This window comes from Myotis nattereri (assembly GCF_964212035.1).
Source record: "Myotis nattereri genome assembly, chromosome: 6".
In the NCBI taxonomy this organism is placed as follows: Eukaryota; Metazoa; Chordata; class Mammalia; order Chiroptera; family Vespertilionidae; genus Myotis; species Myotis nattereri.
In genome coordinates, this window is record NC_138081.1 from 63,267,792 (window position 1) to 63,292,932 (window position 25,141).

General features: G+C 35.2%; 1 protein-coding gene across 1 annotated transcript in view; it reads left to right on the forward strand.

Annotated features, from left to right (window-relative positions):
• CDC40 (cell division cycle 40) overlaps positions 1–25,141 on the forward strand; it is a 53,944-nt gene that overhangs the window by 18,274 nt on the left and 10,529 nt on the right. Inside the window, exons 3-12 of the mRNA XM_081094032.1 lie at positions 4,929–5,058; positions 12,885–12,965; positions 14,260–14,399; positions 15,496–15,592; positions 16,919–17,058; positions 17,870–17,944; positions 20,353–20,398; positions 22,561–22,662; positions 23,886–24,001; positions 24,255–24,388. Coding sequence (XP_080950158.1) covers positions 4,929–5,058; positions 12,885–12,965; positions 14,260–14,399; positions 15,496–15,592; positions 16,919–17,058; positions 17,870–17,944; positions 20,353–20,398; positions 22,561–22,662; positions 23,886–24,001; positions 24,255–24,388 — 1,061 coding nt within the window. The remainder of the gene's footprint in view (positions 1–4,928; positions 5,059–12,884; positions 12,966–14,259; positions 14,400–15,495; positions 15,593–16,918; positions 17,059–17,869; positions 17,945–20,352; positions 20,399–22,560; positions 22,663–23,885; positions 24,002–24,254; positions 24,389–25,141) is intronic.

Genomic DNA, 25,141 nt, shown 5'->3' on the forward strand with positions numbered 1-25,141 from the left:
AGGATAAATGAGATAATGTATGATGTACTTAGGAAATGTTCTGGCACAGAGTAAGCATTTAATAAATGGTAGCACTTATTGTTACTTATATTACTATTATTGGCATTGAGGACTAGGAAGGCTTTTATGAGGAAATATTCCAGGCAGAAGGGAAAAGCATGAGCTAAATCATTGAAGATCTAAAGAAAAAGAATGCTGCCCTAGCCTATGGCTCAGTTGGTTGGAGCATAGTCCCATACATCAAAAGGTTGCGGGTTCTATTCTCGGTCAGAATACATACTCAGGTTGCTAGTTCAATCCCCAGTTACTGGAGGCAACTGATCGATGCTTTTCTCTCTTAGATCATTCTCTCTCTTCCTCTTCCCTTCCCTCCCTCTTTCTCTGTCTCTCCCCCCGCCCTTCCTTCTCTCTAAAAATCAATAAAAACATATCCTTGGGTGAGAATTATAATAATTGACTAAATCTTTGAAAATAAAATAACAAGAATGCTTTAGTCATTATTAGTAGGGGAGAAAGGGGAGGTTAGACTAGAACAGTGGTTCTCAACCTTCCTAATTCTGCGACCCTTTAATACAGTTCCTCATGTTGTGGTGACCCCCAACCATAAAATTATTCTTGTTGCTACTTCATAACTGTAATTTTGCTACTGTTATGAATCATAATGTAAATACAGTGGGGCCTTGACTTACGAGTTTAATTCGTTCCATGATGGAGCTCGTAACTCAAATTACTCGTATGTCAAATCTTAAAGTGAACGAGTGAGACACGTGATGCTGGGCTGATGTTGTGGCGTTCACTGTGACGTTTGCTGCACCAACTAGCGGTGGGGTATCTGCTGGCTCGTAACCCGAATTTTAGCTCACAACTCAAAGCAAAAAATCAGCCAAGAGGCGGCTCGTATCTCGAAAAACTCGTTAGTCGGGACACTCGTAAGTCAGGTCCCCACTGTATCTGATATGCAGGATGTATTTTCATTGTTACACATTGAACATAATTAAAGCATAGTGATTAATCACAAAAACAATATGTAATTATATATGTGTTTTCCGATGGTCTTAGGCGACCCCTGTGAAAGGGTCGTTCGACCCCCCAAAGGGGTCGCGACCCACAGGTTGAGAACCGCTGGACTAGAATGATACTTTGTATAATAATATTGCACAATGCTCTAAAGACCAAAGTGGTCTTTATTTAATTAATGGTAAATAGATTTCTAAGGTTCTTTAGTGGGGGAGTGGCATAATTAAAGCTGAATTTATAGGAAGGTGAATTTGGTAAGAATTTGCATGATGGAAGAACTGGGATAGAAATTAATGAAATAAAACTACCATTTTTAAAACTGGGTTAACCATGCCAGCTACCATACTGAGGGGCATATATACTTATATACCTATCTCCTTTAGTCTTCACTACAACCCTATGAAATAAGTACTCTTATCCCTATTTTATAGCAAGGAAACCAAGTCTCGGATTATACTGCCAGCAAGTGACAGACTTGAGGATTTGAGTCCAGATCACTCTTAACAAATCACTCTGTCACTGGAAGAGCATTTTGAAGGCATGTAAGGTTTGCAGGGTATACACCTATGTCTTTGACTTTGCTAGTTCAGCAAACTAACTGAACTGGCTATTTTGTTTTATCAAATATTGTTTACCCCTCCTAACCAAGTACTTTTCCTGAATGGTCTACTTAGTTATCCAGATAAGCTTTCTCAAATTTATAGATAGAACTTGAAGATTGTAGCCATTGTTTTAATCTAGTCATTTTCTCCATTTCACACAATCCTTTTTGTATCTACTTAGAGAAAAGTGTATTTGTTGGCTTCCCTGGACTCATAAAACCCACAAGCTTCAAGGAGATTTTCAGACTTAAAATAATAGTATATTTAGGAATAGGAAAAAAATATAAAGTTAGAGGGGAAAAAAGCCAGTTAATCTTAAAAATTTGACTGTATGGGCTGCTATAAATATTAATGTTAAAATGAACTTTAAAAATCATGTGGCTTAGCTCTTTTATTTTATAGACGAGGAAACCGAGGCCCTAGGTCATAGAATCAGCCCTAATAAAATATTCTTACATTAATGATATTTAAGCTCTACTTATATCTTACAAGATTGAGGTATTCTGCCAATAACATTGAATTTTCTGATATTTTCCAAATTTGTAGAAAATAATTTAAGTTAATCAACAGACTCTTCTCACCTTAAGATTTGTTTATGAATGTTTTAAACATTGATGATTGCAATAAATATTAATAAAGAACTTAACCAACAATCTATGATTATTAATTAATAACTTGGATTTTTTTCTATATGTAAACTTATGATTTCAAAGACTAGTCAGTTTTTTAAAATTACTTGAATTACAAATGATTTACACTTAAACTTAACTACCAAAAGTTGAAAAGAAGTATTTGGGAATCAGTGATGTGCATTTTTTAATATGCTTTGCTTTGTTTTTTAATGGTTAACCCAGAATTAAAGACATCATATTCACAGAGACCAGCAACATCTGGGAGACATATTTTGAGTAGTTAGGAGAGCTGAGTCTTACTAAGTAATGTTCTCTGCCTTTGTTTGACATTTAATAATTTTTAAATCCTCACCTGAGGATATGTTTATTGATTTGAGAGAGAGAGAGAGAGAGAGAGAGAGAGAGAGAGAGAGAAAGAGAAACATTGATCTGTTGGTGCCCGTACACACCCCGACTGGGAATTTAACCCACAACCTAGGTATGTGCCTTGATCAGGAATTGATCTTGCAACCTTTTGGTGTATGGACCATACTCCACCCAACTGAGCCACCTGACCAGGGTTGCCTTTGTTGACATTTAATGTCTGTGAGCTCAGCTCCAATAGTTGCCAGTAACCAGGCAGTTAAGGTGAGAGCCAGATATAGATGGAATGTCCCCCACACAGCTTCCTATATCATTAAATTTTTTGTTGTCTCAGCTTAAATATCTATAAGACAAGCATATTTAAATTTTTAGACTGATGTTAAGGATAGCACCTCATATAAAATACACTTATCTGTAATATATGGATCTGTATTTGTATAAAAATCAAAGTTCTTTAATGCTGAGAATTTTTCTTTAAAATTTGGTTTGATATGTGTGGCCTATAGAAGAATTACTCTCTTTTTGTAAGATCTTAATAAAATAAGACTATGGAAATTATATTTTCCTTTTTTAAATTGGAAATTATAAGCATGATTGATAATTTATTATATATGAAAGGAATTAACAGTAAGAGCAATGGGGATTTTTATCGTTTTAGAAATAATAATCACATGCTGCTATGCAGATGTAGCTGACTGTAGCAAGTAGAGCATCTAGGAAACTTTTCATTTTATTATCTTTAATTTTATGGATGTTTCTTGTTTTGAAATAAATTTCACGACTGAATGAAGTTAACTGAAAATTTCAGCATTCAGCAGTTTAGGTGTTTTTTTTGTTGTTGTTTTTACCTAGCAACACAGGAAGAACTAATAATGGCCTACAAAGCCTTGTACTCTCCTTTATTATAATTTAGAATAAATAGTAATAAAAGCTTTATATAGAAAACAGGTATTTTAAGATTGAATTATTTTAAACAGAAATGGAAGCTGTCGATAAAAAAGAATATTGTAATTTTCCTTAAGCAGAAAAATTGTAAGGCAAACCTAACATCCTTTAAATTTAGATTTTCGTGCATAATATAATGTTGATATTTAGAGAAGGCAACATTCTGGTTAAGAGACTATGAATAATTTATGTGGCTCTGGTTATACATCATAGGAAAGTGGTTTCTAATGCCAGTGACCTAAGATGTTCTAATGTCAAAATATTTCATCTTGACAGTAGACTTTTCAGAATTCAAATAAAAATATTACATGTAATTCCATTATTTCCCAAGTGGTAAGTTTATTTTATTCTTTATCTACAACAAAATGAGGAAAGGTATTCTCCCAGTACTTTATAATAGCATTTTTTAAAAGTTAGAGGCTATGCTTGTATATTTAAGGAATAGTTTATGTAATAGAATGCTAGATTGGGATTTATCCTAACCTTGGTATTACTAATGAATAAAACTATTGACTCTAAATCAGGTAAAATACATCATCTTGGCCTTTTTCTTCATTTCTAACATGAGAAAGAAAATACTTCTCTAACTTTCCAGGATTTTTGTACAAATTAAATAACATTTGGAAAGCCATTCTGGAAACTCAAAGCATTATAAACAAATAATGGTACTATTTTGTGTAAGGCTTTCATAGTGTGACTTTTTAGAATGGAGAAATTTTTTTAAGCACTTTACTTTTATTGTTTATTTTACTGTCTTCTGCCCCCATGGGATTTTGATTAATCTTTCCTTTATTAGTGCTTTCTACTTCCCAGGAACTAGGGTAAGTTTTAAGGATTCTAGTCTCTACCTTTGAGGAATTTATAATCTAGTAGAGGAGAAACATGTATTTTTAAAATTACTTCATGGTGCCATTATTGGTATAAAAGTCCCCCCCCCCCCCAATCAAGTTCTCCACATCATGGTTTAAACAAAACAATAGTGTCACTTATCTAGAGAAACACTGTCAAGTAGAACTCTGTCATAATGGAAATGTAGTACTCAATAACCATAAGAGGCTGTTGAGCTCTTGAAACGTGCCTAGTGTGACTGAGGAGCTGAATACTGAAGTTCATTTCAATTTAAATAGGCATTTGTAGAATTGAGTGAGCTAGTTTCTCTCCTTCTGTGCTAAGATTAACACAGTCCTAATCGGCCACCTTCTAGTTGCACTGAGCGACATGAGGCGAGCGTGCTCCCAAACAGGTTCACCAGCCCCTGATGATTTAGAGTTGAACATATATTATTCTTGTGTGTTATTCTAGTAATTCTAGTTTATACACTCAGAATTTAAGTTATTGTTCTTTTTCTTTTTTTTTAATAACGCTACAGTTTGGACCAGAAAATCCCTTTAGGACACAGCAAATGGCTGCCCCCAGAAATATGCTTTCTGGGTATGCTGAACCAGCTCATATCAATGATTTTATGTTTGAACAGCAAAGAAGAACTTTTGCCACATATGGTAAGGTGCTAAGACTTAGAGTTTCAAGTTTGATTTTATTAGAAGTGGTGTGTGTGTGTGTGTCTTTGTGTGTGTCTTTGTGTGTGTGTGAGAGAGAGAATCTGTTTTATCTTCTAGCTTTTTAAATTTATTAACCTGGATTCCCTCAAAAAGGGTATTGTGTTTTCTTATACACATCAATAAATATACAAATGGGAAGGTAAATTAATATTTTTAACTGTCATTCTAAATCTGCTATGAATTCTGAGTACTAAATGTCTTAAAAACAGAATGTTCTCTGTTGAGTCAGTAAATGACAGGATAGATTACGAGGTTACATTTTTATTTTATATACAGAGCTTATCACTGAAAAGTTTTCTATTGATCACTGAGGGCATCAGAAATAGAATGGCCACAAATTTATTGTACAAAATAATTACATCTTATCAGTGGCAAGATTTTAAAAAGTTCACGTGCATACACAAGGCTGAGAATCCTCTCAAAAAGAGGATGGTTTTTTAAGTCCTTATTGAGAGTTCCACAAATCATAAGTTCTGGTCACATCCTCAGATTTGTCCTTATTGGGTGGTGCCTTTCATTTTTCTTCCTATAATCCACATCTGTAGTGTGACAGACACACTGGTGCTGCTTTCCAGGTCTTTTTAACAGGGGTGGGTGAGCAAAGTACATGAGAATGTTTATGCCTGTTGTAGTTGTGATCTTCTTTATGAATAAACTACTTGTGCTGATGTTTCTTTCTCAAAAAAGTAATTGAAAAAGAAAACTGAATTTTTTTAACAACAGATTTAATGATCACTTTTTTAAATTGATTTTTTTGAGAGAAAGAGAAACATTGATTTGTTGTTCCGCTTATTTATGCATTCATTGGTTGATTCTTGTTTGTACCCTGATCTAGGTACCAAACCTGCAACCTTGGTGCATCAGAATAGTGTTCCAGCCAACTGAGCTACCTGGCTAGGGCTAATAATCACATCTTAAATATCAGCAATATCGTCTCTTTTTTAAAAAGTTGGGGTTTTTTTTCCAGTTAGAATCCTGATAACTCCTTTCATTTAATACAATAGAATTTTTTTTAAAGTTCTAAACAAATTTTTCTGTCCTATGTACCATTAACTTCCATTATTATAAGACAGGACCAAAAAAAGTTAAGGAACAATATAATGTTTCCAGTGATACTATAGAATAACAGTTACTATCATTAAAAAGTAATACAAATAAATTTTAGACATTTAAGAGAGAAGAAAAAAATATACTTATAATCTCACTATCTATATACAGGCAGTCCTCGGGTTACGTCAGACTCGATGTACGTCGTTTCATGGTTATGTCGCCATCTCCCATTTATTTATTTAAAAAAAAGTTCCGTCATTTTGACGTATGTACATATGTGTTTTATGTTTTTATTATTTATTTACCACAAGTAAAGGTCAGGAATTGTTAGGTCAGGAATTGTTACCTTTCTTTCAATTATTTTTTACTGTTTCACTTCATTTCTGCTGTGTATGTGCTCCGTGTGAGTGATGTAGGTGCTTATGTAGGTGGGTTCTGACTTATGGCGAAAATTGCATTACATCATGCCGTAGGAATGGATCTCTCTCTGACATAACCCGAGGGCCTACTGTATATAAAAGCCTAAGCGACCATTACAACCAAATGACTGGTCGACCAGTGCGCTCCCACAGCCAACCTCCTGTGGCTCCTCACTCCCCCCCACCAGCCAGCCAACCTGCCATGGCCCCTCCCCCTGGCCGACCAACCTCCCGTGGTCCCTCCCCCTAGCTGGCCAGCCCCCCAACCAGACGGCCAACCACCTGTGGTACCTGCCCTCTGCCGGCTACCCCCCCCCCCACCCCCCATATGCCTCGATCGCTGGCCAGGCCGAAGGACCTCACCTGTGCACAAATTCGTGCACCAGGCCTCTAGTACTAAAATATCTACTTTCAGCATTGTGATATTATCCCTCCAAGTCTTTTTTCATGTTTATGTTTGTATTACAGAGCTGTTATCTTTCTAAACTGAAAATTTTGCATCTCACTTTTTTATTCAATATTTTATTATAAGCATTTTCAGTGTTACTTTATAATCTCAAAGCTTATCCGTTTTAAGAGCTATGTAATAATCCATTGATTGTATCATAATTTACATTATATTTTAATGTTAGAAAGTTACTTTTTAAATATTTAGTAATGCAAACATTCACTGTAAATTTAGTTGAGAAGTTTAGTACAAATGGTCTTAATTATTTATCACAATGTAGTCATAGAAACTAGTTGTAAAAAAAGATTGTCATTTATAAAATATTTCAGCATGGTGAGGTTATAATTGTCTTAACTGTATACCTCTAAAATCACCTAGAAAACTTCCAGTCCAAAAAAATAGGTATAAATACATTGTACTCATTGCTTGTATAAGGGATCCATGTAAGTACATATGTAGCACACAAAAATCAACTCTATTGCATCATGAATTTATTATATTTTAGCCTATAATAAAATAGAGTTAAATATTTTCTTACACTTTAGAAGGTCCTTAAGCAATACATTTAGATACCTTAAGACTTCTTTAAAACAAAACAAGAAAAAAGTAATTAAGTTTATACCGATATCTACTTTCTTCCTTAAATTATCCTGTAGAAAAAGAGTAACCATTTAAAATTATTGAATTGGCTTTAGACCTGGATTTAGAAATAGCCTTACTTTTTAAAAAATAATATATTTTCATTGATTTCAGAGAGGAAGGGGAGGGAGAGAGACATAGAAACATCAATGATGAGAGAGAATTCATTGATTGGCTGCCTCCTGCACGCCCCCCACTGAGGATGGAGCAGGCAACCTGAGTATGTGCCCTGAGCAGGAACTGAATCCTGAGCTCTTAGTTCATAGGTCAAAGTTCAACCATTAAGCCACAGGCCAGGCTTACTTTTTTTTTTTTAAATAGCTGGTGTTTTTTGCCTCTCCCATTAGGAGGGGCTGGTCTAGGACACAGGTTGAACTATTTAGTGAGTTTAAGACAAAAAAGTGAATGTAGCTTTCCTATATTAGGCACCTATTATAAAGGGAGTGACCCGTTGCAAAGCAACATTATCATTTGTCTCCTTTGATGATAATCTTAGAACTGAGAGCAGTTTGTTTGACCTTAATAAACTAGTTAGTCAATTTCAGGTTTAGCAGTCTCTCCCTCTCTCTTTTTTTTTTACTCCCAAGTATTAAGCAAATATAGTTTCTATTAACTTAAAAGTCATGTAATTTTCTCAAGAAAGTTCTTGTCTAACTTCAGGTAGTGATTCCTTTCAGGTAGTGAGAGAAAGTGTTCTCTTGCTCTTATACATGGAATATAAGATTGAGAACTTTCATTTGCAAAGTACCAAGGAGCAAACCTTCTATCTTGAATTGGTGTTGTCTACAAGACATAAAGGAGATTGCACTTAAATTCAGTTTTACCTAAGTCTTATATTTATCACTCTATAACTCAGCTGGAGTATAAAACAAATATACTTTTTTCCCCCATTTTTGAATAGTCCTAGCAATGTTATAATCTAAGTGTATTATTCCTGGAAGATTGGTGCTGTACAGTACATTTAGTTTGTCACAGAACCCACCTGTAGAGTCCTTATCGGTGCAGATAATCTCATTTGCTGTATCATCCCGTACACTTGTTCTACAGTTTTGCTTTTGGCTCCCATTTATGGTATTTATCCTGACTTTTTAGACTGTCAATGGTTTGTGTGATTCTTTCATCATGTTTTCCTCCCTTTTCTTCTTGGATTCTTGGTCTGCTCCCTTGCTGGGGGGCTTCTCAATGAGGTCTCTTCCCTTTCTTCTACGTTCACCCAGAATTTTCTCTATACCAGTCTGTGGAAATGGAGAATAGAATTTAAACACCTTTAGTTTCACCACATTATTAATAACTTAGTTTTCACTTCAGTATCAGAAATTCTTTATTAACCTTTTTAAATGATTTTTTTAAAATACTCTACTGAATGAAGATATCATTTATATAAAAATTTCTTGTATCATTTAGATTTCAAGTTTGTTCCAGTTTTCACTGTTAAACATGTGGTAATGGCCCTAGCCGGTTTGGCTTAGTGGGTAGAGCATCAACCTGCAGACCAAAAGGTCCTGGGGTCAGTTCTGGTTAAGGGCCCGTATGTACCCTGGGTGCAGCTTCCTCACCGGCTGGGCCCTGGTCAGGGCTAGTAGAGGAGGCAACCAATTGATGTGTTTCTCACACATCGATATTTCTCTCTGTATTTCCCTCTCTCTTCCACTCTCCCTAAAAATCAGTGGAAAAATATCCTTGGGTGAGGATTTAACAACAAAAAAATGTGGTAATGTATATGTTGAATTGCAGTAAAATGCTTTTTTAAAGTTTGAAAAGTATGTTTGATAAATTCTTTTTTTTAATATGATGGAGAATATCTTTGTCCATAAAACTTCGACTTTTTCTCATTTTTTTTTTTAGTATATTTTTATTATTGATTTCAGAGAGGAAGGAAGAGGGAGAGTGCGATAGAAACATCAGTGATGAGAAAGAATCATTGATCGCTGCCTCCTGCATGCCCCACAGTGGGGATCGAGCTGCAATCTGGGCATGTGCCCTGACTGGGAATCGAACCATGACCACCTGGTTCATAGGTTGATGCTCAAACAGAGCCATGCCATCTGGGCTTCATTATTTTCTAAAAAGAGCTCTCAGAAGTAGGTCTAAGAATATAAATGTTTTTAAAGCTTTTGTTTTATATTGTCAAAGTGCTTTTCAAAAGCATTCTCCCACCTTATAGGGCCACCACCATGCACGGAAGTCCTATTTCTCCTTACCCAAGATCCATATGATTGTTTTTCTTTGTTTATTTGATAAATAAAGTATTATATCTCTTAGTTAATTTATTCTTTGGGACTACTAGTAAGGTTGAAGGTTTTTCCTAGGACATACCTCATTTTATTGCGCTTCACAGATGTTGTATTTTTTTACAAATTAAAGACAAGACCCTACACAGGCATAAAGATTATGACTCATTTTATTAAAATATCCCATTATTGTCTGGAACTGAACCCTCACTATCTTTTAGTATTTGTATTTGTAACCATTCTTTTGCAAATTGTTTATAGTCTATCCTCACTTACCTATTCAGATATTGGAGTTAATTACTTTAGGATAAATAATAAAATTGATAGCCATTTCAAATAAAACTACAAATGAAAAAAGTAGATGTTAACTCCATTAAAAAGATAAAATGGAAAATAAGCTTCAGAAAGATAGATGAGAATATTTCAGAAATAAAATGCAAATATATTCATTTATTTGAGACATAGAATAATAAAAAACGAATTGGACTGAAATTCTTTACTGTTAGAGTTATGTCTTATTCTGTCACTAGCTGACTTCTAGTAAGACATATAGCTAAATATTTAACTTATTTGTAAAGGAAAATACTTTTATCTCCTAATTACCCAGGGTGGGAGGCAGTAGTGGTAATGGTGATGGTAGCTATAAAGATTTTACCACAGAGGATGGAAAAGGAGTAGAGTGTAAGTTCCTTTTCTCAGAAACAAGACTATGGCCAGAGTTGGGGATTGGTATTTACACAGCTAACACAGGAAGGACCAGGGATTGCCTTTCCCTCTGCCTCCTACTTCATCCCTGCAAATTTAGCGCAGTGTCATTTAAAGACATAAATTTCCTTCAAGACACTCTAAATACGTTTTTATGATTGAGATGGGGATTTTTAAATTTAGGGTATGTTGTTTAAATTTTATATAAGCCTTATCTAGTCTCATTTTTAAAAATACATCATTTAGCCGAAACCGGTTTGGCTCAGTGGATAGAGCGTCGGCCTGCAGACTAAAAGGTCCCAGGTTCGATTCCGGTCAAGGGCATGTACCTGGGTTGCGGGCACATCCCCAGTAGGAGATGTGCAGGAGGCAGCTGATCGATGTTTCTCTCTCATCGATGTTTCTAACTCTCTATCTCTCTCCCTTTCTCTCTGTAAAAAATCAATAAAATGTATTTTAAAAAAAAATACATCATTTACAGAACACTATTCTGTACATGAGAGATGAAAGATAAAGTAACTCATGTAATTTGAACCTGTGCTTTCACAGATTCTATTCTGTAGCTGCTTTTTTGCCATCAAGCTCTCTCCTCCAGATAAGAACAAATTTTAAATACTGAAAAAAATATGCAAATTAGCTAATAGCCAGGTGGTTGGTTCTATACTAAGCATATCATGAGGGTGAGGTGGGCACTTATATCCTTAGCTTGTTTGAAAAGTATGTTTGATAACAAATCTTTGTTCTTTTTAATCTTTAGCTGGGAAATTTTAAATGTTAACTATAGTCACTAAGATGTGCCCTTAAAAAAAAATTAGGCTGGCCCACCTCATGTGGCTCAGTGGTTGGGCATTGACCTATGAACCAGGAGGTCACGGTTCAATTCCCTGTCAGAGCACATTCCTGGGTTGGGGACTCGATCCCCAGTGTGGGGTGTGTAGGAGGTAGCCTATCAAGGATTCTCTCTCATCATTGATGTTTCTATCTCACTCTCACTCTCCCTTCCTCTCTGAAATCAATAAAGATATATTTTTTTTAAAAATAGTCTGTTACTATTATGAATTCCATGATAGTTCACATGGGTTGTAAGCCATAGACCAGGGATCCTCAAACTACGGCCCGCGGGCCACATGCAAATACAAATATTGTATTTGTCCCCATTTTGTTTTTTTTACTTCAAAATAAGATATGTGCAGTGTGCATAGGAATTTGTTCATAGCTTTTTTTTTAAACTATAGTCCGGCCCTCCAACGGTCTGAGGGACAGTGAACTGGCCCCTTGTTTAAAAAGTTTGAGGACCCCTGCCATAGACTAATTAATGATCTAGCTCTCTTTTTTGAATATGCTAGATTATTATTAAAACTGATCTTACCAAACATTTATTATACTAGCACCCCTACTTGAAAATAACTGATTTGAGTTAATATAGACTTTTCCCCTTAAGTTTCTATAAGCCACTGAGACCACATTTATGTGTAGTCTTTTATTTGTACTCTGTTTCTAGTGGAAGGAGTGTATTCATATGCTATTTGATATCCTTCTCTTACCAAGGAAATGCAAATAGTGATTTATAAAGTAGAAATATATTATTTTAAAACTGAGAAGGCAGACTATCTTTACTGAGATGGGATTTTCAAAATAAATAGCTAGATTTTATTTAGTTCGTCTTACCCTATTTTTAAGTTATTCAGTAGTTTATATAATTTGATAAACTAAGCCATGTATTATGTGTTTACCAAAAAGAAAAAGAGTTTCTAAACTTCTGAATATTTTTATTGATTTCAGAGAGAGGAAGGGTTAGGGAGAGAAAGATAGAAACATCTATCGACTACCTTCTGCACGGGAATTGAGCCCAAAACCTGGGCATGTGCCCCAACTGGGCATCAAACTGGTGACCTCCCAGTGCATGGGATGATGCTCAACCAACTGAATCATACAGGCCAGGTTGATATATGTATAATTTTAAGCTCTTCCAAAATTTAAGACTACAATTGGATATTTTGGATGAAAGGTACCTTAATAATAATATAATATCAGTGTGCTAGCTTCATCCCATGAAATACTTCTTACTCTGCTGAAGTCATTCATGGTCCAGCCTGAGATTAATTGTTCTGAATAGAAACAAAACTCAGGAAAGAAGGATTGGTACTCAAAGTTAAGGAGAGTATTTTTGACATCTGGGGAAGAAAATGTGAAATGAGTATATTTGTATAGAATTAAAATGAATTGCAAATGGCAAAAAATGAAGTCGGTAAATATCTACTTTTTTCCTTTCAGGTTATGCATTGGACCCTTCATTAGATAATCAAGTAACTACTAAATATATTGGTTCTGTAGAAGAAGCTGAAAAAAATCAAGGTAAGTTATTTGAAATTACTTATACCTATAATTACTGTATGGCAGATTGACTTTAGACAATAGGAATAAAACTAGTATTTTATTTAGCTGTTGATTCTTTTAAGTTGAGACAATAGTATTGCAGTTTAGAACTATTACAGTTTTACAGCTTTGCCACTTACTAGGGAAGATAGTTGTACCTATTTTGGGAAGTTGTTCTGAGTACGTGGCACATTGCCAACCTCGTAGAAATTATTCAGTAAATTATAATTAATGCATAGCTGATTTTATCATTTTATTTCTCAACACTAATGTCAAGCTACATTTTAATAGCAGAAAAAATCTTATTGTGCTTGCCTGTGTAGATTATCTTTGAAGAGTTGCTTTGAATGTTGAGTTTTTGTTTTTTAATATATTTTTACTAGAGGCCTGATGCACGAAATTTGTGCAAGGGGCTTGGCCCCCGCCGCCACTGCGTCTGCGGCTGCCTCTGCCTCTGCCTCTGCCTCAGTGTGGCGGCCGGGGACCTCTGCCTCAGCCCCCACTGCCACAGCTTCATCCGGAATATCCGGAATGTCGTCCAGAAGGATTTCTGGTCTAATTAGCATATTACGCTTTTATTTTTATAGATTGATTTCAGAGGGGGAGAGGGAGAGAGAAACATCAATTATGAGAAAGAATCATTGATTGGCTGCCTCCTGCATGTCCCAACACTGGGGATCGAGCCCACAACCCCAGCATGTGCCCTTGACCAGAATCAAACCCAGGTCCCTTCAGTTCAAAGACCGATGCTTTATCCACTGAGCCAAACCAGCTAGAGCTGAATGTTGAGTTTTTTAATGTATTTTAAAATACATATTTGTGCTCATTCATTTTGTGTTATTCTAAGGCGAAGTGTCATATTCTAAATGCTAATTTAAAGCTCATCAGCTCATTGGAACCTTTTTCATAAAAGGCTCATTAAAAAACAGAATATAGCAAGATTAAATTGCCGTTTTTCTCAAAAAGTGGTAAAATCCGCTAATGTAGGTCTCTGATTCATTAAAAGGATTGTGTCCATAGCTGGTCTTTTTTTACATATATTAGAATTTGCAAATGTTACAGTGTTAGAAAATTTCTTTGCCCAGAACACTGAATCCCTTTTTGTATTACTTAACACATTTATATATTTGTATATCCGGCACATTTATATAGATTTTATTGTGTGTTTTTTAATAGATTTTTGGTCACATGAATAGTATAAAGTAAAATTATATATATGCTCCTATTTCTTTAGAAAAGTCTATATTTGTGATGTCTATTTTTTTAAATATAGGTTTAACTGTGTTTGAAACTGGTCAGAAGAAAATAGAAAAGAGGAAAAAGTTCAAAGAAAATGATGCATCTAACATTGATGGTTTTCTGGGACCATGGGCAAAATATGTGGATGAAAAAGATGTAGCCAAACCTTCGGAAGTAAGCTTTGATGTTTTTCATTGTCAATTCAGGTGTATGCTATAGTGCTATTAAACCTATATTAATAAATAAGGTTTCCTTAGAGAACCAAATGACTCATTAAAATTCTCTGTCTTGCTTAATTGAGAAAATAGAGTAAGATTTGTTTTTCTTTAGAATAGTTTTACTTACATTTTTTTCTGACTTACTGTCTTCCATACTGTTTCATTGTAATTTAATATTGAACAATTTTTAATAAAAATCACCTTGATAATGCTATTATGCTGCCATGGTAGCTGTTCTTCTGATACTAGATATTCAGGTAGTAACTAAAGAATCAGCCTTTCTATAATTTTAGAATTGACGTAGGTTTTACTTATTTATTTAAAATTTTTAACTAAGTAACATATCTATATTGTGTGTTTTTTTTAATTCTACTATGAAGTAAAGCAATAGACCCCTACCCTTTTCCTCCCCACCTCCTAATTTCACTATGAGTCAATTACTGTTCTAGGTCTGAGGTATATAGCAGTGGACAGGATCAAGAAAATCCTATTCTCATGAAATTTTTATTCTAGCTGTATCTCACATCCAATAACATGCATATTGTTATATTAATATAACTCAATAACATACATATGCTACTACTTCTTTATTTTAGACTTCATCTGTCAACGTCTTTGTTATTGTAGATAAAGATTTTCTACTACCCCATTTTCATTCCATAAAAGTTGTGTCACAAATCTACTGACATTGCTTATATTCTTATGACTATGTAACAACACTGTGCACTAAAATTCAGCTTCCTGTCTGCTATTAGGCTTTCTAATTGCCTTATCCTTTCACTTGCATAATTAACGTAATATGTTAAACTTATTTTTAGGTGTTCCAGGATGGGTTTTGTATAAAATAAGTTTAAAATCATTAACTAGTACCCATTATGTGTTTAATATCATTTTGTAATCTGTTGAAGAGTTGAGATTGTTATCCTGGGAGACATACTTAAAGCTATTGATTCAGCAAAAAATGGACCTCATTATAAAGAATTTATAGCCGCCTTTGGCCATGATAGGGTCCTAGGACATCTATTTTAAAGTTGACTCCTTATTTTCCTTAGGAAGAACAAAAAGAATTGGATGAAATCACAGCAAAGAGGCAGAAAAAAGGCAAACTGGAAGAAGAGAAGCCTGGGGAGGAAAAGACCATCTTACATGGTAATATATTTTTTATGCTTCTTCATTTTTATGATAAACTTTCAGATATTCCCTCTGTTCTTTGTTCATATAATATCCATTGCCCTTATGAATCAGCTGCTACATTCATTATATTAAGAATCATATTGGATATTTTGTATCCCCCCAAAATTACAACATTTTTTATGTTCTAATAGATGATAAGAAATAGCATGATTAATGATAGTCACAGATTATTTTTTTAGTGCTAATGAGTTTTTAAAATGATAAATAAGAAATCTGAATGGTCTAACATGTTTTGTCTTAAGATAAAATTGACTCTCTTCAGTAGTGCTTCAGTAATTTTATTTTAACCTTTTGTTTTTAATACAGATCAAATATTCTCCAGGTCTCCTCACAGCTACTAAATTATATTTTAAAAGAATAAACTCTTGTTTTCATGTGAACAGATTGGAGATTAAGATTCTTATACTCACTTTGATTTGTGGGAGGAAATGCATATACACCAAAATAAATTATAAATATTCTAGAGAGTACCTGGTTCATTAATAATTAGTTATATTTTTTAAAGTATGTAGTGGTTATCTGAAACTGGAAAGAATAATTTAGTACTGATAGTATTGATTATTCTAATGTTATATCACATATCAATATTTAGGTTTGATAAAGCCTTATTTGGTTTCTCAAGTTCCAGTTTTTATCCCCAAGGAGTTCATTTAGCACTGTGGTCCTGCAGCCACAATAACAATAACAGCCAACGTTTATTTAGTACTTACTCTGCCACACATGCTACCAAATGCTTTATTTACACTATGTCTTTTAATTCCCACAAGTTAATTTATTGTAAAGTCTGTGTTGAAAGTAGAAAAGAGAATAGAAAAGGAACCTAGAAGGGCATAAGAGAGGAAAGCAGGGAAAAATGATAGCTGGTATTATTTTTGTTTGTTTTAACTTCTTTCTTACCCTGCTTTGCTTCTGATTCTTTGTCAGTGACTCACATGGCCCAAGTATTATTTTTCCTTACCTCGCTGTAATCATACTGAATAAAGTCCTTTTTTATATATATTACTAAATCTGTAACTGAATAAAACAAGTATTGATCTTACTTATTCTCTGGGTATTTAGGAATTCCAAAATACTACCTCACTACCTCTAATTGTAAATAACAGCAATGATTTCAGGTAGCTAAATTTTAGCTAGTCTTGGTCTTACATCAGAGTATTATTATCTAAACCTTAAAGTGGAATAATATCTTTATAAATAAAATGGTCGTTATCATTTTAAGGATATAGATTTCATGCTATGGCTTGTATTTGTTCATTGCTTTCCTTTGCCTTCTTATTTCAGTTAAAGAAATGTATGACTATCAAGGCAGGTCCTATCTTCACATACCTCAGGATGTTGGTGTTAATCTGCGGTCATCTGTGCCACCTGAGAAGTGTTATCTCCCAAAAAAGCAAATTCATGTGTGGTCCGGACACACAAAGGTAAGCAAATTGGTTGTTTTTGTATCTTGTACAGTAGTGAAGCCAAAATAAAGTTTCAGCTATTGATGTGGAATATTCACTATTTCTGGTAAAGATGTAGGGAAGTCAAAATAGAGCAGGGAAGTCAAATTGAAGAGAAATCTAAGGTAGGCTTTGGAGGTACCCACATGCATCTGTCACAAGTGATGACTCAGTCTTCAAGGTTATCTGGATTGGCCATGACATAAGAATTTGTGATTCGGTGTCCTATCCCCTTATGGTAGCCCTGGACTTTCCCTCCAAGTTCCTGCCACAATTTGCTTCCTCTTGGGCACCAAGTCAGTGAGTAATGGGCGTGTCCTAGCACCAGAGCCGCAGTCCTTTTGCTTAGGCTCTTGAGCTTATCACCTTTCAGAGAAGATTAGATGTTCTCTAGTTTATAAACTATGATAATATTTAAACTAATGAAGAGACAAGTTACTTAAAAACTTTAAATGTTGATAATCTTTGTCATCTGTGCTATTCCAAGTACCAATTTATGGCTGTTAGCAAAGAGCAAAGAAGGGAGAGGAGTGGGGGCATTAGCACTTGATTGACTAAGAATTCCTTGGGGTGAGGAAGTCAATATTAAAGATTAAAAAACAAATCTTTAGAAGTTTAGTGTCAGTAAGGGCTGCTCTTGGAATACTAATGAAGCTTATTCTGAGTGTATAATTTTTGGAATGAAGAAAAATAGTAAGTTAAGTTGCTTAAAAATATACTGTCCTTTCCTTGTGTAATTTTAGCTGATTTTAGAATGCTTCTGACTGATAACTGTAATACATTTTCGTAGGGTGTCAGTGCTGTCAGATTGTTTCCTCTCTCAGGCCATTTATTGCTGTCTTGTTCCATGGACTGTAAAATTAAGGTGAGTTTTCAGTAAGAGAGTAGGAGTGCTACAAAACTAGTGCTTCTGTTAAATCTTTTTGGTTAATTATAAATAAATTTGGATTTGTTAGGCAGTCAGAGGCTAGTTATTTTCTCTTAGGCCCTATGAATGCAGCAGTTTATGAACTGCTTCTAAACATGTTGATTCAGATATGGCTCTCTGGTCCAGTAGGCTAGCCTCTTTTTTAAGCTTAGATAACTGATTAGAATGTAATTAATCACTTTGGCTTTAGACACATAAATGCTTAATCATTAACAATGCATTTTTATAGAGATTTTTGTATATGTAACGGAGTTCATTTGTTCCTCAGAACCTTAGGAGGTAAAAAGGATACAAGATAGAAATCCTATTTCTAAAAAGTAAATAATGTGATTCATCTTTTTTGTTTTCAGTGCTAGTAGACACCAAGTAGCAGGAATGCTCCTAGACTCTTCTCCCATTTTTTTGTAAAATCCCTGTGCTATTTTATTTATTTATTTAATGTGTGTGTGTGTGTGTTAGTGTGTGTGTGTGTGTTATATCATTGATTTTTAGAAAGAGAAGGGGAGAGGAATAGACAGACAGAAATATCGATGAGAGAGAAACATCATCGATTAGCTGCCTCCTGCATGCCCCCTACTATAGATCGAGCCCACTTGTGCCCCAACTGGGAATTGAACTGTTGACCTTTTAGTTCCTGGGTCCACGCTCAACCACTGAGCCACCTTGGCCAGGCTCCTCCCACTTTTTATAGTCTTGGAAAACTTCATTTTAGGCCCATGTTCTGCTATAGAATATGTGGGAGGAAAAACTCAGTTGCCAGTGCCTGTCAACTTGAGTATAGGAGAGTCTTTTTAAAAATCTTTAATAGAATAGTTTTTATCTCTTTTGTGTCTTGTTTGTCTGGTTTGTTATGATGGCCAAAAATATCAACCCTGTAGTGTTCTTGGGACTTGGAAAGTTTTTGTTTTGTTATGTTATTTTTAGTTTTTATTACTTGATTCCAGAGAGAGGAGGGAAGGGAGAGGGAGAGAGAAACATCAATTGTTTTGTTCCACTTATTTATGCATTAATTGGTTGCTTCTTATATGTGCCCTGACCAGAGATTGAATCCACAACGTTGGCATGTCAGGATGACACTCTAACCAACTGAGCTACAATATCTATAAAGGGGTGACTTATTTATTTATTTTTTAATGAGAGCAACCATTTTGGCATTTGTCTGTACTTGAGAGCTTAAAATAACAGGTCAACAGTTTGAAATAAAAAACCCTTATTTCCTTTAACTTTTACTTCTTAAAAACTATGTTAATTAAGATGAAAGTTATCTCTTTTACCAATTAAAACAGCATAGAATACAATTTCTATCACTTCTATAAACGTTAATTAGACACCTGTTATGTGCATGAGCCTGAGGATAAAAAGTTATTAAGGCACTGTCTCTGCCCTTAGGATGGAAATTTCATTATGATTTTAATGATCAGATAAAAAGCGTTCTGGTTTCAAAGAGGAAGCATTCCTCAATAGGAAGGTAACTAGGTAAAGGGGGGAGAGGGGTAGGGCATAGACTATGTCTGAGAAGAGTGAATAGAATGAATCAGCATGGTGTGCACTGTAAACTGCAGTTTCATGGTTGCTGGAGCCTAAAATCTGAGAAATACAGAATGACTACTCAGTCATAAGTAAAGGACCAGGGAGGTCCTTGCCTGGTTATGCTACGGACACTGAGACTTTATCCTCTTGGCCCTTAGTGGCCAGGAAATGCCTTCTATTTTAGAGGACTAGCAACACTGTTGAGAATTGCATTTGATGCAGGCAAGAATAAAGGTACTTTGAAGCTATTGCATAAATTCACTTTAGATGTGATGAGAATTATGAGCCTGTTACCTTTTAGTCTGGATCATCATTTTCATAATACAGCTTCATAATACAGCTTCTATAATACTTGCTACTTCGGGAAAGTTCAAAAAAAGCCTTTAAATACCAAAATGTTATAGACATGACAGTTTTAATAACAATTATTTTAAAAGTAGTTCATAGTATTACATCAGTAGAACTTTTTTCTCATGCTGAATACAGAAAAGAACAAGAAGAAAACAAAAATCACCTGCATCAGCTCCATCTAATTTCTGGTGATATTTTGATGTGTCTTTCAGTATCTGATTTCAGAGTTTAGTTTTAAAATGTCTGTGTGTGTGAGTGTGAGTCCATGAGTCCAAACAATGCAACACAGACTGGAAGCACCAAGCAATGAATTTAATGATATATAATGCCTTTGGTTAAATCCCCTGTACACACACACAGATATGCACACATATAGCCAGCATATGACTGTTGTTACTGATTGAAAATTGTCGTTTTATCAGTCTAGTATTAAATTTAATATTTGTATTGTTTTTTCCCCCCAGCTATGGGAGGTTTATGGAGACAGGCGCTGTCTGCGAACATTTATTGGTAATACTTCTTTTCTCCCTGACTATAAATCTGTTTGGGAAAACGTTTAACTTTTTATCATCATTTACCATAATTTTCCTGGACTAATATGAATGAAAATCTTCACAGACTTGAACTGAGTCCTGAGGAGGGAGTAAGTCCCCTCAGATAGAGAAAGAAAGGGAACTAGGAAGAGTGAGCAGCAGAAGCAAAAGTGTCAGAAAGCATGCTGCTTTGGGGGAACCACGTATATTTCAGAATTGCCAGGGTGTGGGACGATATGGTGAAAAATGAAAGTGAGAAAAGCAGCTGAGAAGGGAGCAGAGTATGGAGGACCAGATGTACTATTAATAAGGAGTTTAGATGCTGATGATGTTTTTTTGAGGGCTCTGAGAAGCCAGACATTAAACAGCTCTTGCAAGAAAGCAACATGATCAGGTTTGAAACTTACAAAGAGCACATTGGCAACATGGAGGATGCTTTGATGGAGCAGGCCTGGAGGCAGGGAAATGAATTAAAAGGTTATTTCATTAGTCTGGATTAGAGATGGTGAGAGCCTGAATTAAAGCAGCAGAGAGAGAGAGGAAAGAATCAAAAGTTAAAATCAGTGGAACTTAGTAATGGGATGTGAGTGATGAGTAAGGCAGGAATCTAAGGTGACTCTCAGATGACACCAGGCTGAATGCTGGTGTTATTCACCAAGAGAGGAAACAGAAGATGATGCTGAGGTTTTGGACTCATTGAATTTTGGCTGCCCTTGGGGTTTTGAAATGAAAATGTCTAGTAAGCAATTAGATGCCCAGGTGTTAAGATTTGAAGAGAGGTTAGGAATTGGATCTAAACGCATAGAAAAGAATGAGATTGAGAGAACTCCTTGAAGCAACGAAGAGGGCCAAAGAGAGGACAGCTTTGTGGCAGTCTAGCCTTTTTGGTAGAGAATGGTTTATTGCCTTTGTCAGATGTTGTGTGAAGACTAGTTATGTTTCCAAATTTAACTGTATTGCATTGAAACACTTTTGTGTGAATTTTAGTGGCTCTGTTTTTAGATTGAAGTAGGAGGTGTTCTGCAATGCTGTATGATTTTGGAGCCTCGCTGCACAAGTAAATACTGTCCAAGCTGTGTAGCAGCCTGAAGATTCATGGGAAGGCTCTCAGCAGCATACAGGGAACAAAATGTCTCCTGCAGATGTAGTGGATTTGGTCCCCATTTGTCTCCCCTGCAGTGGCAGACAGTTTTTCAGTGGGAAGCTGAAAATGTCCTGCTTAGGAAGATGGTAGCAGCTCTGACTGGACTCCTGCTAGAGACAAGATACCTGATTGCCTAATTGCTGTGACACACAGTGCCTCGCTAGAGGTCATTTGGTGGTGGTGGTTCAGGGCTGCTGTGTGTGGTTGCCCTGCACATTCTGCACTAATGTATTTGGCAGTCTTGGTGATGCTGGGTGGTAAAAAAATATGAAAGTTTCTGCTTTCATTTAGCCATATTTTATTTATCCCTGTAACTGTCAAAAGAATTGATTGGTCTGGCAAGAATGATTTCCAAACAAAGTACCGTAAAATTAATTTATTGTCAACATGCAATCTTAAAACAAAATAGAAGCTAATATTTGTTTTCAAAAAGGCTTAGTGTCAGATTCTGAATCTATTTCTATGAAATTTGGTAATGTGACCACGCAAATATGCAGTTACTGAATAAGGGCTACAATTTTCATGAACTTGAGGTTTAGATCACTGTGTTTTTACTTCCAGGTTAGTGAGTAATCAGAGTGAACCTCCAAAATGTCACCAGTCATTTCTCCTTCATTGGCAATAATTGGCCTATTGTGTTTCCTTAAATTCTTAGCTGTTTAGTCATCAGTTATATATATTACATGTTAAGAAGTTGCCATGACAGACTTTAAAAAAAAAAAAAACTTAGAGCTTTTCTCTTGGTTCTTACCTAAATGTTATGCATCAGAATCACCTGAGGAACTTTTGAAGGGGGAACCACCTACATTCCCAAGCCCACATAAAACCTATTCTGAGTTAGTAAATCAGGGGATGGGGTTTCAGTGATTTTTTTTTTTTTTTTTTTACTCACAGATGGTTTAGAAAACACTGTTTAATGCTATTTTTCTTATGGTGTTTATGTTTTAAATAAAGATACTTCACCTCACCTACATTTCTATTGTCTCTGCCTTTAGGTCACAGTAAAGCTGTTAGGGACATCTGCTTTAATACTGCAGGAACACAGTTCCTCAGTGCAGCTTACGACAGGTATCTTAAGCTCTGGGACACTGAGACAGGTAAGAGCTCACTTATACTAATAGATACTTAAATTATAAATTAGCATTTTGGGGGAGGTTTGGTTTTTTTCCTAAATATATTTGTATTTATTTCAGAGAGGTAGGGAGAGGGAGAGAGAGAGAAACACCAATGATGAGGGAGAATCATTGATCAGCTGCCCCCTGCGCACCCTACACTGGGGATTAGGCCCACAACCCAGGTATATGCCCTGATCAGGAATCGAACTGTGACTTTCTGGATCACAGGTCGACGCTCAACCACCGAACCACGCTGGCTGGGCTAAATTAGCATTTTAAAATGAAATGTGTGTGGTGGTCTGTGGCAAAATGGTACCTTCTCTAACTGCTAATTCTCCTATCATTGACTATCAGCTTATATCACTTTGTAGAGTTGAAGCTCAGCTGAATAAATAGCTCTTTCACTATGAAGCTTTGTTTCCACCAAATGCAATTTATGTTTGAAATCTTTCATTGATTATTTAATTGATCTTTTAGTTGCCCTATATCACCTAACACACAGCCTTGCACATAATAGAAACACAGTAGATGTCTGATGAACAGAATTAAATTTAACCGCCCAAATTGATTAAAATGTAGGTCTAAACTCCCATGGTCCATCCAGTTGGTTGTATATATTCACAGACATGAATTGCATCAGTACATTGTGGCTAGTAAAAGTTTGTGTAATTAAAGAACCATCTTTCAATCTTGCTGGGTTTTAAGGATAAAGATAATGCTAACATTTATTGAACACTTTGTGTTCACCAAGCATTATGCTAAGTGCTTTTATTCAGTATCTCATTCAATCCTTAAAATATCCCTGTGAGATAAGTACTATTATTGTTATAGAGGAGAAAACAGGCTTAACATCTTCAGGGTCACACAGCTAATAAGTAGCCAAGTTGTATTCATACAAAGATCTCTCTAATGTCACAGCCCTTATTCTTAACCTCTTTAGCAGTGGTCCTCAACTCTGACTGCACATCATAATCACCTGGAGACTTTTCTCTATTCTGCAATTGTTGATACAGATTTACTTTTGAAAAACGTATTTTTAATCATTAAAAATCCGTGAGAAGGAATGATGTGGTTTCTAATAAAGAACAATCAGGTTGCCCTTCCTCAGAATTTATTAAGCAAATAATCTTTAGATCTTAATCCCAGGGTTATCTTTAAGTGGACAAATTTATTTTGCCTATTTTAACTTGGGTCTTTGGTTTTAGGACAGTGTATATCAAGATTTACTAACCGAAAAGTACCCTATTGTGTCAAATTTAATCCTGATGAAGATAAACAAAATCTCTTTGTGGCTGGGATGTCTGATAAAAAGATTGTGCAAGTAAGTCTTTCCACAGTATTTTTATTAAGATTCCTGAGGTTTATGTTGTCTCTGGGGATGGAATAAGGAATATTAACTTGTTTAATGTTGGCTACTTTTAGGGACTGCTGATGCTCTTCTTAGTAGAAAATAGTAAATTCATAAAAACATGATGTTGGAAATCTTTTTATTTCTCCACTTTCCATAATTATGATCTTTCTTTGTTTTCATAAATCTGCTCCACTTCCCTCTTTACCTCTTCTCATTTATACAGTGGGACATTCGAAGTGGAGAAATTGTGCAGGAATATGATCGGCATTTGGGAGCTGTCAACACCATTGTTTTTGTTGATGAGAATAGGAGATTTGTGAGCACATCTGATGATAAGAGCCTTAGAGTTTGGGAATGGTGAGTTTCAATCAGTAGAAAATCTGATATATAAAAGAAGCAATTTAAAAATTTGTGGGCAAAGACGAGCCCTGATAATATGTAGCCATTTGAATATTTTTCAAAGGTGAGTTCTGGCTTGCCAGTCAAACTGTTATAACTATTTAAGTATCCAGAATATCGAAATAAAAATTTAAACATGATACTTTTCATAGTCTTTGGATAATCTATCTAAAGGATATATATATTGAGTCACTTTTCTGGCAGCGGTGAAAAGTTTTTATAGTGCAGTCTTATATCCTCTATTAGCTGTCTTATTCATCTTTGCAAAATGACTAATGAGAAGTAGGCACCACAAATGTGTAGACTATGCCAGTTTGAGCGTAAGATCCTGGCCTCAGAACCAATCCAAATTAAAAAATCTCAAATTTTTAATGCCTGCATTTTGACTATTTAGTAACTGACAATTGCCTATGTCATCTCCCTTGTTTCCTGCCTGCCATTTATAGTCCATATGGTAGAAAACAGTGTTTTTACCTATAATCAGAATATACAGGTTGGGAAAAAAGTAGGTTTACAGTTGTTTGTATGGAAAATAATGCAATAGTTTATAAATAATAATACAAGAATAAACTCTGTTTTTCACGTACTGACAACCTACTTTTGCCCCACCCTGTATCGGTGAATTTTGCTTTCCTAGAGAGAGAAAGGAAAAAACACTTTTCTAAAATCAAGAAATACTAAAAGCTAATTTCACTAAGTGTCATAGATCAT